At 45.5% G+C, this 18228-nt stretch overlaps 1 protein-coding gene and 1 long non-coding RNA gene across 2 annotated transcripts; both read left to right on the top strand.

Annotated features, from left to right (window-relative positions):
* Positions 1-559: 559 nt before the first annotated feature.
* On the top strand, positions 560-7150 carry LOC120659542. Its single transcript, XM_039937717.1, has 3 exons — positions 560-868; positions 979-1184; positions 5033-7150. Exon 3 carries the CDS (start codon positions 5034-5036, stop codon positions 5766-5768), a length of 735 nt encoding a protein of 244 aa, XP_039793651.1. The 5' UTR covers positions 560-868; positions 979-1184; position 5033; the 3' UTR covers positions 5769-7150.
* Positions 7151-7443: 293 nt separating this feature from the next.
* Positions 7444-8564, top strand: LOC120659543. Its single transcript, XR_005669055.1, has 2 exons — positions 7444-7577; positions 7954-8564. It is a non-coding gene; the product is annotated as an uncharacterized LOC120659543 (long non-coding RNA).
* Positions 8565-18228: the final 9664 nt, after the last annotated feature.

Genomic DNA, 18228 nt, shown 5'->3' on the forward strand with positions numbered 1-18228 from the left:
GGCTGGAAATAAGAGTGGGTTAGAATGAGTGATATTTTTGGGCTGACCTGCTGTTTGGGTTTTTCGGGTAGTTCGGGTACTATGGCCTGATACCCGAATTACCCGTAATAATTTTGGGTATCGTGGGTTGGAACCCGAATTAGGGTTCGGGTTTATCGGGTTCGGGGTCGGGTTTTTTGGGTACAGGTTTCGGATATTCTGCCCACCCCTAGTCCACGCATGACACTACGATCGTACCATGTACTGACACTGGCACTAAATGAACCATGTCGGATCGTGTTCGTGTAGTGTTTTTAGGATCGTGTCCCCCATCAAATAATCCGGCCCGTTTGGCCATCTATACCGTTTGTCATAAATAAGGTTTTTTGTTTCCACGTGTTTGATGGGAATATATACGCCTGCGTTTGAACGCAATGCAAGCTACAGCCAACCGCGATGCTCAGATACTATCTACATCGGATTCTCTACTCTTGATCACTTTGAGTAATCCACAAGGTTAAAAAAAAGAAGAGGGAGAGAAATGGAAAAGAAAAAGGAAAAGGCTAGCTAGTGCTATCTAAATCTTTAATCCCTTTACCTTTCGAAGATCCTGCGGCAGCTAGCCGGCTGCAAGCAAAGAACCATCTTCCTTCCCTTTTCTTGTTAGTAAGCAAAGAATCATGCATTTGATGATGACTGCATGCAGACACAAATAACCAAGAGTTCACCGGGCACGTTTGCCTTACCAGCCGTTTTGCTTCCATCTAGACTCTCTCCCGCCTTCACGCGCGCGCACGGGCAATCGTTGGTTTGATCTCGTTTGGCTTCTGTCGACTATATCCGATCCTGCTTCCTGATTGATAGTGCATGCCAATGCTACTTAACTGAGGTATGTGACTGAAACTACTCGATCCCTTCCATTGCATGAGATCGTACCTATATACCTGCTCTGAGCTAGCTAGTTTCATGCTTGTTAAATTTATGTGTTGACCACATCAGCCGAGAAAGAAACCAAGCGACGAGATGGGTTAGATAGATTCCATGATGAAAATGGAATCGATCTGCTGGAGGTTGGCAGCTGCATGGTCTTCCATTATGAAGTTGAGGTTGCAGTAGATCTAGTAGCAGCTACACCGCAGAGATCCGGTGAACCGGGCTGACAGGCGCGGCCGGTTACTCCAATCCAATCCATCATGCTCAATAAGGTAAACCCTCTACTTAGCATGTTCTTCGTCGTTTTGACCTCGTATCTTGGGTGTCTCTTTCTTCTTCCATGCTGTCTGTCAAAAGTACGAAAACGGTTTTTAGTAAGTAGATATATGGGTCTTGCTACAGTATTCCTTTTGCCTCTTAGGAGAGATAAATCTGGACCCTTGAATTTTAGAAGAGATAAACCAATTAATTAAAGATAAAAAAGATATTAGTTCTATTTCGGTTACCATGTTACCATGCATGCGGCTATGCGGGCTTGTTTGGTTCTGGCCTCCGATCAGCTGCCTGAGCCAGGCAGCAAACCCAGGCCATCGATTTTCTCGGCCTGGGGTCACGATTGCTGCCTAGAGGCTTGCTGCTCAGGGTTTACAAAACCGGTGGGAACCGGTCCAGTTTGACCGGTTACCGGTCAAACCGGTCCGGTCCGGTTCCGGTTTGGGCCGGTACCAAACCGGCTTAAATTCAAAATTCAAATTTAAATTCAAAAAAATGAAAAATTCCTAAAAATACTTCAAGGTGCGACGAATCTTATGGTGTCAAATTTTCTCAAAAATTCATTCGTTTAACATACTTTTCGGGCATTTAAAGTTAAACCAAAAAAAAGGAAAAAAATGAGACGGCCAATTAAGGCTCACTTAGTAAACCGGTCAAACCGGCCGGTATACCATTCCAAACCAGTGACACATGCGATTTTAAATTTGGATTTGAATTCAAACCGGCCGGTAAACTGGTCTAACCGGCCGGTATACCGGTACGAACCGGTTGAACTAAGTTTTTTGAATTCAAATTTGAATTCGACCGGTACCGACCGGTTTCCGGCTAAACCGAACCGGTATACCGGTACCGGACCCCGGCGATTTGGCCGGTCCGGTCGGTAAATGAAACCCTGTTGCTGCTTGGATCATGACTCTAACCAAACATGCCCTGCATGCATGTGGTAAAGGGCCTTAAAATTTAATCTAGATAATCTAACGGTCGGATTTAAAAGATCAAGCTCTAATCTTATACAAATTTAAACTACAAACATACATACAAGGGCTAAGTTGGATTATGAAGAGACCATTAGTGCCATAATCCGTTACCACCCCATGCATATAGATTCTAGCGAGGTTAGCTAATTTACAGTCGCCTGTAAATAAGCCGTCGTGCGGTCCATTTTCCGACAGGGCTCCAATATCAGCTTTCGTTTATTAAACGATTATTATCGGGTACGGGCAAATGATGGCGCTCCTCCATTCTCGGTTTCCGCATGCCAGCGATTCTACATGCAAGGATTCATCTGGTCCCCACCTGCGAATCCTACGCAGCCACGCTCGCTAACCTCGCCCAACTATGTTCTGACGGTGATCCATATAATGCAAATTATAAACAAATTTGTATAACAAAAAAAGGGAGAAACCAGAAGTTTGAATCAATGTTTTTTTGTCCAGAAAGATTCCGAATATTAAAAAATAGAAAAAAGAAATTGGAGTAAAAGTTAGGAAACAAAAATTTCAAGATCACATTTTGAACAAAAAAATTGGAATCAAAATTTGTTGGAGAGCAGAAGCTCAAGGAATAAATTAAACACATAAAACTTTGTGAAAAAAGAGAACACAAAAATACCTAGGCAAAAAACTTTTGGAAACAAATATTTGTGACAAGAATTTGAAAGAAAAATTTCTGGAAAAATTACAAAAGATATGAAGCAAAATTTGAAAATATTTAGAAAGAAAATATTGTGAAAATAATTTAAAATATGAAAAGTTGTAGGCAACAAACATTGGGAGAAAAAAAATGGAAAGCAAAAGGTAATCAACAAATTTGGATGGAAGGTCAAAAACTTATAAAAAGATTACTAAAATAAAAAAGTTGGAGCTAGCAGAACTTTGAAAAAGATAAAAATTGCGAACTAATGCTATAGAATGAACTAAAAAAAGAAAAAGAAAAAGTTAGACGGGGCTGCTGCTGCACCCCGCTAGAGCACTCTTCCGGCAAGCTCTGCCGGGGCACTCGCCACATGCGAGAATTGGACGGAGAAAAGAGAGGGAAGTAAAAGGGAAACGAAATGAGAGAGAAGCTAAGAGGGAGGACAGTGAATCATTGGCCTGCAGAAACGTTGGATGGTCGGGCCGGTAGCACCGGACGCGTGTCCGCTTCGTCGTCCGGACTGTAGAATTAGGATTTCGGAATCTAACGGACATGTGTTGCGGACTTGACAAAAATAGGCATCTGCGGTACATGAACGTGACAGATCAAATCCTCATATGTGGCCGCTACACCGTTAATTATGTGAAAAATTCAAACTTCCATGAATCCATTCCATGGATTGCATTGGGCAGGGAAATGCATTGGTGTACCTCTGGACCTAATAACCAGTTGAGAAGAGTCATCTCGTCATTTGTTGTCATGTTAGATTTTTTTTTGAAAAAGTACAAAAATGTCACGTTTGATCCAGTTAAATCTAATCTTGTTGTAGGCTTGGAACAGAATCTGGTAGATTGATTCCATTGTATGTACACCCACTACTAGAAAAAGTGCCATAGGCACCGGTTGAGAATGCATTTTGGTACCGGTTTTTTGAATCGGTACCCCGAAAGTGGTACCAATGGCTCGAGCCTTTGGTACCGGGTAAAATAACCGGTACCTAAGGCCTCCAAAATGAGGCAAAATATTCTTTCGCTGGGATTTGAACCCACGACATATAGCCTCGCACGCTACCCCTTTACCATCTCAGCTACACAGTTGTTCTGATTGAGAAGGAGATATATTCCTTTTAAAGTAACCCATGTATGAGCCATAGGTACCGGTTTGTGTTACCAACCGGTACCAAAGGCTCCTAAGGTACCGGTTGGTAACACCAACCGGTATCTAAGGCTCGTCTATAGGTACTGGTTGGTGGTACCACCCGGTACTAATATAAAAATTATCACCCGGTACCTATGGAGAGCTTTAGGTACCGGTTGATAATACCAACCGGTGCCTAAGGCCCATTCAAAGATTTCATCCACCCCAAAAGTACCGGTATGGAGATGAACCGGTACCTATGCTACCATAGGTACCGGTTCATCTTGATACTGGTACTTTTGGGGTGGACCTAAGGCTTGTTTTCTAGTAGTGACCTTTCAAAAAAAATCATGTATATCTTGCAAAACAATTGTCACGTAGCAACGTTATGGTACAAACATGCTTTTCCCAATGTTGTCACGCACCTTGAGATGGCTATTGTTTAGTAGATAATTAAAAACATTACTCTTTGATCAGAATGAGAACGTTGCATACAAGTCAGTGAGCCACGTTTGGAATCAACATGATGGTAATCTTGTTTGCATATTGCACACCTCTACAACAAAAATTGAAAAAATAGTACAACAAAAATGTAATAAGGTATGTATATCACGTAAAAGAGTAGAGGTCCGTCACGTTAAAAAAAAAATACACATGTGGATGCCATCACGTCGTGGCTTATCAGATCCAACACGTTAAATATCCAACAGGCCATCACTGCACATCAACATGTTATGGCTAATTCCAAACCATTTTTCCTATAATAGATCTAATTGCAAGATATTCTATCTCTCAAAATGAAGTATATAAATATATATTCCTCCTATTACCTCTTAGGAGGTATTGGATAATATTTATCTAGACCTAACTAAATGGATGGTCCACGGTTACTTCGGAGTACGTAGCAAAGCTCAGATATATATGTTACAAAAAGTAAAGTAGTGTTTAATTTGTCCAATGTATGCTTTGTTTTGTTATATATACTATGCTAGCACAATCCCAAGTGAGAAGTATAACCGATCACCATGATCCTCCATGTGGATATTGATTCCATCATATGCGCATATGTATGCAGTATGTTTCGTGCTGACACGATAGACGAGGCTGCCGAAGAAATTCTCATCAACTGCTTGTTGATGGAAGACACTAGTACTACAAGAAGCTTGAGTAGCAGAGACAATGTCTTCTACTTCGATGGGTGGGACGGGCTGGGGGCGTCCGCCGTCCTCCGAGCCATCGCCCGGCGCCTCACCGCATCTTCACCAGATGATCAGGTCATCCACATCGAGTACTGCTCGATGTGGGAGAGCAGGAGGTCTCTCCAGAGGGCGGTCGCGGAGCCGCTGAGGCTCCCTGATCAAGTGATGGAGCTGTTCGACAGGCAAGACGAAGAGGACGATTACCAGGGGGTGCCCCAGGGATCCCGCGCCGGGCTAGAACAAGTCACCACGGAGATCTACCAGCACGTACAGCAGCAGATGAAGCACAGGTTCTTTGTGATCATCCACAATGGGAGCAATGAGGAAGTTGACCTCGCCAGCTTGTGCGGCTTCGCCCTCTCCGGGTACTCAACAAACAAGGTGCTGTGGACATTCCAAGGGAGATTCCGGCTGAAACCCCGGGCGGAGATCGACACGGCCATGAAGAGCACAGGAACGACTGATACTTTTTTCTCTGCATTACCAGGGCATGGTGGAGTTCCACAAGCTCAGCTCTGGGAACAACGACACGGACAGAGCAAGGATGGAGGAGGACGTGCGCCGGTGCTTCCAGAGGCTGTGGGTGCTCGTCATGCACAACACAAAGTGTGATCAGATCTTGTCGGCGCAGACGCTGGATCTCATGACCCAGCTCAGGGAGCTGATTGTGATGGGAGCCCAAGATTGGGACCTGGGGCAGCTGCATGGACGGCTGCCTAACATCCGCAAGCTCCGAATAACAAACTCTGTTGTCAGATGCAGTACTTGCTCGGAAAATGAATTGTTCTCGAAGATGAACAAGATGGAGATTCTTGACTTCTCAGGAAACAGTGCCAACTCTCCCATGAAGACCTTATTTGGGCCAGGGGCAATCAGCAACAGTAGCTGCCTTGAGACTGTTATTGTTGATGGATCTATTGGTGGACTCGAGCATATTTCCTTCAGTGGATGTTCTAAACTGAAGAATCTATTCCTTGGACGATGTGGAATCTCCGCACCCTAGACATCTCAGGCACCACAGTGAAAAAATTAGATCTCGCAGCAACAACATTCAACCTTCAAGAGCTTTATCTACTTGGTTGCGAAAATCTTTGTGCAATCACGTGGCCACCAAAAGATAAAATGAATGGAGCAGGCTTGTCTAAGCTGCGCGTTGACACCACACAGTCAGCACCCTTTGTCCAATCTACTAGAGAAGAAAGCGCCAAGAGGAATAGTACTACTACAGGAACATCAGAAGCAGCAGTACTACTACATGGTAGTCAACCTATCAGTGAATTCCCTTGGTACATTTCTGTACGGGATTCAAGGCTCCTCACGTCCCTTGAGCCAGTGTATTCCGATTCCCGCAAGATCTATGTGGAGGTTTCCTCTCCGGCAAGTCCTACTATTGCTGGTGGTGGTTGCAAAGATGAAGGAATCAACAGCGGTGCAGCAGTGACCAGCAATTGCTGGTAAGACTACAGCAGCAGCAACAGCAGACTGCATCTGCAATATACACGTCAGATAGCACCGTGAACCACCTGAAGAAGGCTAGCGAAGGCGACGGTGGGATCATGTGGATGTGGCCTTGCCCGCAAGAGAGCTGCTACATGCACATACAAGATCAGACAAGGAAAGAATCATTTTTGCAAGGTGGTGAAGGAACTAGTAGTACTATTACTGTGCCGAAGTTTGTATCACTCTGTGCCAAGATCCTGCACATCCACGATAGCACGTCCATCACTAATGCCCCTTCAGCTACGACGCAGCTGAATTTGGAATGGGAGAACTTAGAGTGGTGCAGAATCGAGTGGTGCCCTAGAGTGGAATCTGTCTTCACTACACCCATTCAATATGACATCAGCATCTTTGAGCACAGGATGAGAACATTCTGGGCGTCACACCTTTCGAAGGCACGCTGTATTTGGGAACTGCGAGACACGTCTGCCTACTATCGTACATTCCCACACCTTACATTTTTACACCTCCACTTCTGCCCCAGGCTTGGGCAATCTTCAGGCCATCCTGGCGCATGAGCATCTTGAGCCAACTGAAGACCCTCGAGATCACATGGTGTGGAGATCTCCGGGAGGTATTCACTTTGGACTACGACGCCAAAAACTACGCCGAGAAGCAGCGTCAGCCAGTTATCCTAGACTTCCCCAGTCTGAAGCGTATCCACCTGCACGAGCTCCCTTCACTTCAGCGCATCTGTGGGGTCAGGATGTCGACACCCAATCTTGAGACCCTGAAGATCAGGGGATGTTGGAGCCTCAGGCGCCTTCCGGACGTCAGCGGAAGCAGCAAGGTCGTAGAGTGCGACTGCGAGAAGGAATGGTGGGACAAGCTGGAGTGGGACGATGGTTCGCAGGCGAGCCGCTACAAGCCGATCCACTCGCGGTACTACAAGAAGACCCTGCTCAGGAGGACCGTGCTCAGGTGAATGGTGATCCCTCTCGCCCACCTTGCTATCAATACAGTGTACCAGATTTTACAATATACTCATCATCATCCTACGATCTCCTCATAGCAGTATTTGTGATCTTAACCAAATCACTAGTACTCCCTCGATCTATCCTAAATTATAGATTGTTTAGATTTTAGATACATAGTTTTTTCTAGGAATCTAGATACGTAGTATGTCTAAATACAGAGAAAAAACTAGGAACCCAGAAATTGAAAGCTGAAAATAACCTATAATTTGAAACGAGGGAGTGGATGATAATTCCTATCCTAGGTGCATGCGCATACACATTGTTGGTTACTTCCTCAATAGAACTGATGGACCGTTGTTTCTCTCCTCTCCTACTCGCAGGTGAGGTGATTCCGACCGGCCATTCGTTGAACTGCGGCAGCCAGACTGCCGGAGTCGCTGGCATTGCCTGCTGGTGAGTGGTGACTGAACCCATCTCCTACTGCTATTTCTGCTTTTGCATCTGTGTCTTCTTGATTGGTTTGCCTGCTTGCGTCCGCGTGGTCTGTCATCTGCATCGGTTTGCTCTGCTTTCGTTTGTTTGGTCGGTGTTCCTCGATGGATCGAGGCGTCCGTCCATGGCTAGACCTCAGATTGAAAGTGTGTGTTATCATGCCATCTTGTTGGATAAGATGGTGTGAAGTGTGATGCAGAGTTCCGGACAGACCTGTGATCTGTCCGGAGCTGCAAGAAATAAAAGCAAGAGCCAGCATTCAGTTCAGCGGCGGCTGAATTCCCTTCAGCTCGTGCAACAGCAGAGCATGAGGCTAGCATGCACTCGTGCTCGCTGGGGCCAATTGCTGCGCTCTTTGCCTGGTGTGTTTGTGGTGCGAACTATATTTCTGTGGCGTGTGAGCTTTCAGACCATGAGCTTTGTGTGGAATGAATGGGGTGATCAATGTTACTGTTGCTCCAATTATATGAACAAATAAATAAATGGGCATGGTTGTCTACATGATGTATTGATCTGTATGTACGGTTTAGGAATATGAATAGCAACGTGTGTAAGGATCCAAAATTCCTTTTGCTTGACAACGTGTGTATGGAGTACAATACTACCACCCATTGGCGGAGCTTAGTGGAGACCAAAGGGGACCATGGCCCCTCTGGCTCAACACAATCTCTACTAAATAAATAGTAATTTGTTACTTTTTATAAATATTTAGTGCTAAATTACATAGGTTGGCGTCCCTCGTTTAGTGTTTAAGATCCGCCTCTGCTACCACCGTCATGCTTTGTTCTGCGGCGACACACGGGCTTTTTCTGGCGAGGTCCGGCGGTGGCGCGGCGTGGCGGGGGGAGGTTGCATGGGGTCGAGACGAACGGGCGGCGGCAACGCTTCGGGAGTCAGCAGCCATGCTTCATTAACAGGTACTATGGAAGTATTGGGTTCCTGCGCTAATCATGCTATTATTAACAGGTAATTATTAGCATATGCAAAGCAATATTAGTGAAGATTAAAGTTGGTTAAGACAAATATACTGGTCATTTGGATATGAAATGACAAATTTGATGATATCCTCACATTGTTTTCATACTACGGTATTTTATTTGCCTCTCACATAGGATCAATCGACGCACTCATGCATGCATGTAGCCCAATAATCTCCCATGATCCCGCATGTTTCTGCATGGGCCGACTCAGGATATTCTGGGCCTGGTTCCGACGACCGTCCAGGCCTAGATGGGGGTCTATTCATCACGCTCTATGACTGGAGCTAATCCTATCGCAGAAGCGAGTACCCCCACCACCCCTGACTCCGGCCTCCGGCGGCGTCTCCCACCTAAGCTCGCCTACTTAGTGTTGACGCAAATCACAGGAAACACACGAACGTACTCGATCGAGCGTGCAACGAACAGAGGCGTGCGTTGCAGCATTGCCGCACAAACCGGTCAGATCGGTCTCAAGGAGCGGTCAGACCGATCGCCGCCGGCGAGATCGGTGATGAAACCTTCGAACGGTAGCCCAGAAAGACTCGTCAGGGCAGGCGCACGCAGAGTTGTTTTAGAGTTGGCAGGCCACCTAGAACGCACTCAATCGATGTAGAGACGAAGGAGAAACAACAAATAGTAGATTGGAAAAGCTAGGGAAAAAGAAAATAAAAAAAATAAAAATTGTATTGTTTGATCGATTGGATGCTCTCAATCGGCCGTGACCCTTTATATTTATAAGGTGGGGTGGACTTATCCCGCAAGAAATCCTATTTACATATCTAAACACATGAAAAATCTAATTATACTCGGATTCCAAGTAGACCGGTCTGAGCGGTGGGTCACCGGTCGGGGTTGCTGGACCGGCTACAAGTCCCAGACCGGTCAGACTGCACATGAGCACCGGTCAATTCGACCTGTGTCAATTTTGATAATCAATACTTGCCCCCCCCCCCCCCCCCCCCCCCCGAAGTCCGGCAGCCGCTAATCTCGCCGGGAAGACAAATAGTAGCGGCGGCGGCGGCCTTCTGCGACAAGCCGACAACATGATCCCATCTGCATGCGCGATGAATATGATTCTTGGGCCCATGGTGATGCACACAAACTTCCTATTATTCTTGGCGTGCTACTGCTTCAGGATACACGTTCTCCACGTCGTGGATATATATATTTGTTCATGAGATCGGAGGGAGGAGTGGCCGGACTTTGTGTTCTTCTTTCTCCTGGGGCGTCGCCTTCCTCACCTTCTCGATCCCTGTGCCCGCAACCACTACGGGATGCTGCCTGTTCGCCGTATGCCGCAGGCACAAAACAAAGCCCGTTTTGCATACGGTAAGATTTTACCGTGCATTGTACACAACAAACAGAAGCTGGTAAAGCCATGTTTGGTGTGGGCCCTTTAAATAAATTATTTTAATTCAGAGAAAACCCCACAGCCCAGTCGCTCGTCCGCTCCGCCGAAGTCACGGCATTTTTCACATAATACTTGCCGGCAATGCGCCGGCGGGATTCGAACCCGCGACCTCCTCTCGGCAATGCGCCGGCGGGATTCGAACCCGCGACCTCCTCTCGCATGCAACCGCCTCTACCACTTCACCACACACTCACTTGTGTCTGTACTTTATTTGTTTTCCCCATATATTATACTAAACTGAGTGTAAATTGTTTGTTTGAGACTCTAAACGAATTCAAATCAAAACATTGTCAACTACAAAGTTTTATAACTTTTCGAGATCTACAACTTTCGTTTTGACCATTTCCCCATCCGAGATCATTTGCAAAATTTAAATCACACTTTGCCGTGTGCCAGATCTAGGGCACACGGCAAAGAGTGTCCTTGATCTGACACACGGCAAAGCGTGTTCGAAACAGTTTTTTTTACCTTACAAACACTTGACAAAATTGCGAAAAAAAATTCGATGTGAGAAAAGAAAAAATTATTATTTTACCGTGTGCCAAAATAAAACGCACGACAAGTCATACTTTACCGTATGCTAAAAAAACACATAGCAAAAAGTGGCTTTAACATGTGCCAAAAAACACACGATAAAATATATTTTTACCGTGTGTTATATCTTTGCCACGTGTACCCACCCGTGATTTTGCACACAGCAAAGGTGTCGTCACACTGCAAACTAGCCGTTTCTTGTAGCCGACATGCATGGCGCTAGACATGCTAAGGGCCAGTTTAGTTACCGAAAATTTTGCGGCAAAAGTTTTGGGCACTTTTACAACAGTAATTAGGAGTATTAAATATAGATAAATTATAAAACTAATTACACGGATGGATGAAAAATCACGAGGTGAATCTATTAAGCCTAATTGATTCATCATTAGATATTGTTTACTGTAGGATGACATTGTCTAATCATTACATAATTAGATTCATTAGATTCGTCTCACGATTTTGTCTGGGGGTTATGAAGTGAGTTTTGTTAGTTATTCACATTTAATACTCCTAATTATTGATCAAATGTTCGAAGTTACTGAAGCGACCTTGTTTAGATCCCAAAATTTTACACTCAAAAACATAACATCGAATGTTTGGACACATGCATGGAGTACAAAATAAAATTTATTTGTAAAACTTTTTGCACGGATGAGTTGTAAATCGCGAGATGAATCTAATGAGCTCACTTAATACATGATTTGCAACAATGATGCTACAGTAACCGTCCGCTAATTATGAATTAATCTTGCGATTTACAATCCATCCGTGCAAAAAAATTTATAAATAGATTTTATTTAGTGCTCCGAAATAGTAATATTGTCTTCCAAAAATTTACGCCAAAAAATCTAAACACACCTTTAAAAAATTTTGGAAACTAAAGGGAACCTAATTAATTGGATCCATCGATCTGATGGCGAGCAAGCAGTATACGTCTGCACGCAGTAGAACCAACGATCGAGACTTGAGAGGCACTACTACTGTACTACAAACGTATTTTTAGAAATGAGTGGCATATCTGTTATTACTTCTCGCAGCTAAAAATCTGTGATGGACTCTACAAATGTAATTTTAGGGGCCGATCATGACCTCACCCACCCATATAAATACTTTTTTAAAAAATAAACACTTTTTGAAAAAACTAGTAAACAACAAAATAAAAATAAAAAAACATCACAGCTAACCAGCCACCACCACAAACCCTCTGCTATCGAGGTACATTTTTTTTATAAAATATGTACACTTGCGTAAATTAGGGTTCGAACCTCCTACCTCAAGCCTTATATTTACCTTCCTCTCCACTACTCTAGATGATATACCATTCTTTTATATTAACTCTGAAATTGATTTGTAGGGGAAGATAAGGCATAACCCGCCTCTACAATCTATTTTTAGAAGCGGGTGACGCCATCGCCCCTAAAATATTTTTTATTTTATTCTAAAATTTCATATAAATATTCAAATATAGTAGAACTAAGCAAAAAGAAGTTAAACTTCTACGCTATGATTATTGTGACCTATAGATATAGGAAAAATATGCTAAATATATTTCAGTGTATATAGAGATTAAGATTGTGGGAATTTAAAAATATAACTTGAGTTATATGACATACTATATAGTTATAGCCATATGTAGGGCACAACTAGCAAATGATTTTGTAATACTAAATGTTCTTAATTGAATAATGTATAAACTAAAAAAATTTAGATCTTACCACTAAAACTTTAATATGTAACTACTCTACATTCTACATCCGAGGTTGTTTGAAAACAAATCAAAACTTGTAGATTTTAAAACTAGAGAACTTATAATAATTTTTTGGGCTACTAAATGACTTTAAATAAAAAAATTTCAACTATACAATTTTAGATCTCGTCAATCTCTACAATTTTGATATAAAGTTTGTCTTCATCCGAGATCATATAAAAAAAATTATGAATTTTTTACGTGAGAATATTTTTAAGGGCAGGTGTTGGCGTCATCCGTCCCTAAAAATGTATTTCTAGTGACGGGTGATGGCGTCATCTGCCTCTAAAAATACATTTCTAGGTGAACGGACCAACTACTATAATAAGTTCGTTCTATAAGCGGGGTACATTTTGATCCGTCTTTGTAAAAAACGTAATGTACCTCTAAATCGTTTTTTAGTAGTGATGAGCCAAGTTGAACGGTCTACACATTCGTTATTCATATACGTGCCACGAGACCACGCGAGCGTGGCCGGCCAGGACTTCGAACTTGACCAACAAACCTGTCAATCCTTGATCCTTGCTCTAACTGATGGTTGGAGTTGTAGATCCGATCCGTAGTAAGTTTTCGTGCAGAGCCAGCAGGCGGCCATGGGCAGCCACGCCCTCCCCGACGCCCTCCTGGAGCTCGTCCTCCTGCGCCTGGACTCGCCTCTCTGGCTCCTCCGCGCGGCGTCCACGTGCAAGCGCTGGCGGCGCGTCATCGCCAGCGACGCCTTCCTTGCCCTCCACGGCGCGCCGCCCGCCGTCGCCGGCTCCTACTACAACCAGGGAGGCTCCGCCCGCCCGCGCTTCGAGCCCTTGCCGTCGTTGTCCGCCGCCGCCGCCATCGACAGCCGCCACTTCGCCCTCGACTTCGTCCCCGGCGACGGCAAATGCAGCTGGACGGTAAAGGATAGCCGCGGGAGCCTCCTCCTGCTCTACCGCGAGGACGGCAGCAAGGCCAGGCGCCAGGACCTGGTCGTCTGCGAGCCCCTCACGCGGCGCTACGTGGTGATTCCCCCCCTGACGACGCCGCCGTCCCCATCCGTCAGCTACTGGAGCGCCACGGCCGTCCTCCTCGACGCCGGCGGCTCCGAGGGAGGCGTCGGCATGTCCAACTTTAGGGTGCTGTGCTTGGTTGAAGATCACGACGACGGCATCCTAGCCTGCATGTTCACCTCGGGCGGCTCCTCCTGGCGCCAAACGAGCATCGTCAGGCCGCTCGCGCTGCACCTCGTCGGGGTCGCCGCGGGGCGGCGGTACTGGCACGACGGGAAGAGGAACATGGTCGCCCTCGACCAGAGCACCCTCAAGTTCTCCTCCTTCGTGCTACCCGACGACGGCATCGACGATCATGTCGCCCTCGCTCTTGGCCGCGACGACGACGAGGCTCGCGTCGTGGCCCGCGGGACTGCAGGTAGTGGTACCCACCTGAAGATCTTCGCTAGACTACGACGCGGACGCGGCGGCGGCGGCGAGAAGTGGGCGCTGGAGACGACCATACAGTTATCGGCGGCGATGCTCGGCCTGCCGCGGCTCCGGAGCTTCCATCTGACATGCCACCTGCCTGTGAAGGCAGGGACGGTGCAGATCCGGGTGCCGGCGCCGGGGAGGGCGGCGAGGTTCCTTCTCGACATGGAGACGATGGTGGCGGAGCGCCAGCTCGGGCCTGACGTGGCTTACGAGAGAAAGGCGTATCCATCTGAGTTTCCATGGCCTCCGTCGTTGCTTGCCTGCAGCTGGACTGACGACAATGCACGCACTACGTGATGGACTTCTTCTGCGGATCTGAATAAAATGGTTCAGGTCAGCTAGTTCCTGTTAGCAAAAGTAAAGAACTCTGAAACCGCCTATGAATTCCGAAATGTGGCCACGGAAATGCCATTTAGTAGCCATGTCATGACGGAAAGCTTAATGATTGTTCCCCAATGGGAAAGATGGCGGCATTGTAAAAAGTGGATCTTCTTGAATTAACTCTATGAATTTCATTCCTTTTTCCCGTGGCAAGGCACCCGAGCATTTGTAATCCATTCTGCTTATCCCGTTTTACACGGTTCACTAACCATAGGTGTGTCTGGCCACATTTTCACTGTCCATAGGTAAGACGAATTGAGCGAATCCAGGGGTCTATTTGGAAATTTAGGGGCTTATATATAAAAAAATCATGATCCCAATTAAAAAGGTTATATGGAAGTGAAAGTAATGAGGGTTGCGTGCAATAATTGCTTGATTAGGGTTTAACACAAGGGTTACATTTATAGGCAGGGGATAGCCTGCCCAATCTAATCAGCTGGGCTCGACACAGTAGCCGGCCCTACCCCAGGCGCACAGCACACCTGGGCCTAACCCTGTGGGACAGGAGCAGGAGCGGTGCCGTAGTAGGGCTGCAGGACAGGCTGAACCTGTCCCTGCAGCGCTTGCTGCTGAGCCTGCAGCGCCTGCTGGTTCGGCGTCGGGGTGACTGCTTGCTGCATGGGTGGAGTGGTGGGAGGGCGCTGGGCGGGCCACATCTGGATGGCGCCCGTCCAAGGGTTGTAGAAGGATGGTCACTGCGCATTGTTTGCCGACATAGGCGCGGTGGAGGATCGATTGCTCGAGCCACCGCCGCCTGCGGTGGCTGCGGTGGGCAAAGCAGCATTGGCGCCCTTGGGCGCCTTGGAGCGCTTGCCCCGTCCGCCCTTGCCGGAGGAGCCGCCGAACCTGCCGCCCCCTGTTCCCCTTGCCACCGCTAGACCCAGAGCCGGAGCCAGATTGGCTGGGCTGGCGCTGGGTGGGTGCAGATGGGCACTGGGAGGGGGTGGACGTTCCGGTGAGGAGCGCAGTGGAGGGGGTGGACGCTTGTTCCGCTAGGGTGAGCTCCTCCAAGGTGAGGTCGTCGCAGACCTCCAGGAAGGAGGGGAAGGGACGACTCCGGCGAAGATGACGCTCGATGGAGGCGAACTTCTCGTTGAGGCCGCGGAGGATGTTGAGGACAAGCGTACGGTCGGTGACGGCGTCGCTAATATCGGTGAGGTCATCAGCCACACGTTTGAAGCGCTTGCAGTATTCCGTGATGGAAAGATCGCCCTGCACAAAAGCTCGAAACTGGACGTCAAGATAAAGAGCGCGCGCTTCCTTGTTCCCAAGGAACTGGGCCTTGATGGCGAGCCAGTGGTGCGGGCGGTGGCGCCCTGAGTGCTCCGGGAGAGGACGATGTCGACGAGATCATTGGCTAGGGTGTCGTAGAGCCAAGATCGTACGACACAATCCATTCGTGTCCAGTTGGGGGAGGTATGCGCAGGGCGATCACGGAAGACGTGATCCTGCAGCTGGTACTTCCCCAGGGTGAGGAGGAACTGCTCCCTCCATCTGGTGTAGTTGGCGGAGCTAGTGTCGAGTACGACGGGATCGAGACTAAAATGGTTCGGGTCAGTTAGTTCTTGTTAGCAAAAGTAAAGAACTCTGAAACCGCCTCAAAAAGAAAAAAAAAACTCTGAAATGTGGGCATGGAAATGCCATATAAGTCCTGTTTAGTTTCTAAAATTTTTCCTACAGTACCCGTCACATCGAATCTTTGGATTCATGCATGAAGCATTAAATGCAGTTGAAAAAATGACTAATTATACAGTTCAACTGTAAATGACAAGATAAATCTTTTAAACCTAATTAGCCTATAATTAAACATTAATTGTCAAATAACAACAAAAGTGTTACAGTACACAAACTCAATAAATTTCGTGAACTAAACACAGCCTCAATAAATGTCATGACGGAAAGCTTAATGATTGTTCCCCAATGGGAAAGATGGCGACATTGTAAAAAAAATGGATCTTCTTGAATTAATTTCATTCCTTTTTTCGCGTGGCAAGGCACCAGAGAGCATTTGTAATCCATGCTGCTTAGTTCTTACTAGGCAGGTTGGCGCGCTTTGCGCGCCTGTAGCAAAAGATTTGATCTAAAATAATAATAAAATTATATTATCGTGTGCTACAGTTAAAACAATATTGTGTTTATATATTTTAACAACGTGTTGATGTATTGAATAAAGTCTGGTAGGTATAGTTCATGGATTGTCATACAATTATATTTTACGAGTTTACGAAGTGGAATTAAAATCCAATAAGTAGTAGGGGCTAGCACATGTAAATGTAGTGTATGAAATATGTTTATTATTTTTATGTAAATAAATAGATAAACATATTTTGTGGGTGGATTCCAATTGAATATTATGTGGGTACCACCTGAATAGCACACAGAACCCACGTGAGTCCTGCATAAATAGTATGTATATGAATTCATTTTGTGTATGTTAATGGATTAGCTTACACTAATTATTAATTTTGGTGGAAAGAATGATAAGTTTAGAAATGAATGTATGATTCAATTATATTTTGTGAGTTTACAAAGTGAAAACAAAATCCAATAAATAATAGAGATAAATGTAGTTTACAAATTTTTTTATTATTTTTGTGTATAAAAAAACTAAACATTTAAACACGCGGGGCCCACATGTTTTTTATTTTAATTTTTAATCACGAATTATTTTTTATTGCGAACAGTACCCCAGGGGTCCACATGGACAGTGTTTTTTATTAATTTTATTATGAACAGTACCCTCCCGGGCCACATGAACAGTACCTTTTATTATTTTTTATTATGAACAGTACCTCCGGCCCCCCATGAACAGTACCTCCGGCCCCACGTGGGGCCGCGGCTCACGAGGGCGCGCCAATTCTTGGCGCGTTAGTATAGTTACTCAATTCCGTTTTACACCGTTCACTATCCATAGGTGTGTCTGGCCACATTTTGTCCATAGGTAAGACGAATCGAGCGAATCCAGGGGTCTATTTGAAAATTTAGGGGCTTATATATAAAAAAATCACCATCCCAATTAAAAAGGTTATATGCAATCTAGGAGTATTAGGCTTCTATGTAAAAAAGGTATCATAATTATTTATCGTGATCGGGGTTTCGTTTACCGACCGGACCGGCCAAACGGCCGGGGTCCGGTACCGGTATACCGGTCCGGTTTAGCCGGAAACCGGTCGGTACCGGTCAAATTCAAATTTGAATTCAAAAAACTCAGTTCAACCGGTTCGTACCGGTATACCGTCGGTTAGACTGGTTTACCGGCCGGTTTGACCGGTTTGAATTCAAATCCAAATTTAAAATTGCATGTGTAACCGGTTTGGAACGGTATACCGGCCGGTTTGACCGGTTTAACAAGTGGGCCTTAATGAGCCGTCTCATTTTTTTCCTTTTCTTTTTTCGTTTAACTTTAAATGCCCGAAAAGTATGTTAAACGAACGAATTTTTGAGAAAATTTGACACCATTAAATTCGTCACACCTTGAAGTATTTTTAGAAATTTTTTCATTTTTTGAATTCAAATTTAAATTTTGAATTTGAGCCAATTTGATACCGGTCCAAACCGGAACCGGACTGGACCGGTTTGACAGGTAACTACTCAAACCGGACCGGTTGCCACCGGTTTTGTAAACCCTGATTCGTGATCCAAGTTAGAGGAAC

Source organism: Panicum virgatum, chromosome 2N (genome assembly GCF_016808335.1).
Source record: "Panicum virgatum strain AP13 chromosome 2N, P.virgatum_v5, whole genome shotgun sequence".
NCBI classification, from domain to species: Eukaryota; Viridiplantae; Streptophyta; class Magnoliopsida; order Poales; family Poaceae; genus Panicum; species Panicum virgatum.

What these genes read in the sequence shown, in the direction of transcription:
- LOC120659542 (XM_039937717.1), top strand. Translation starts at nt 5,034, where the DNA reads ATGTTTCGTGCTGACACGATAGACGAGGCTGCCGAAGAAATTCTCATC.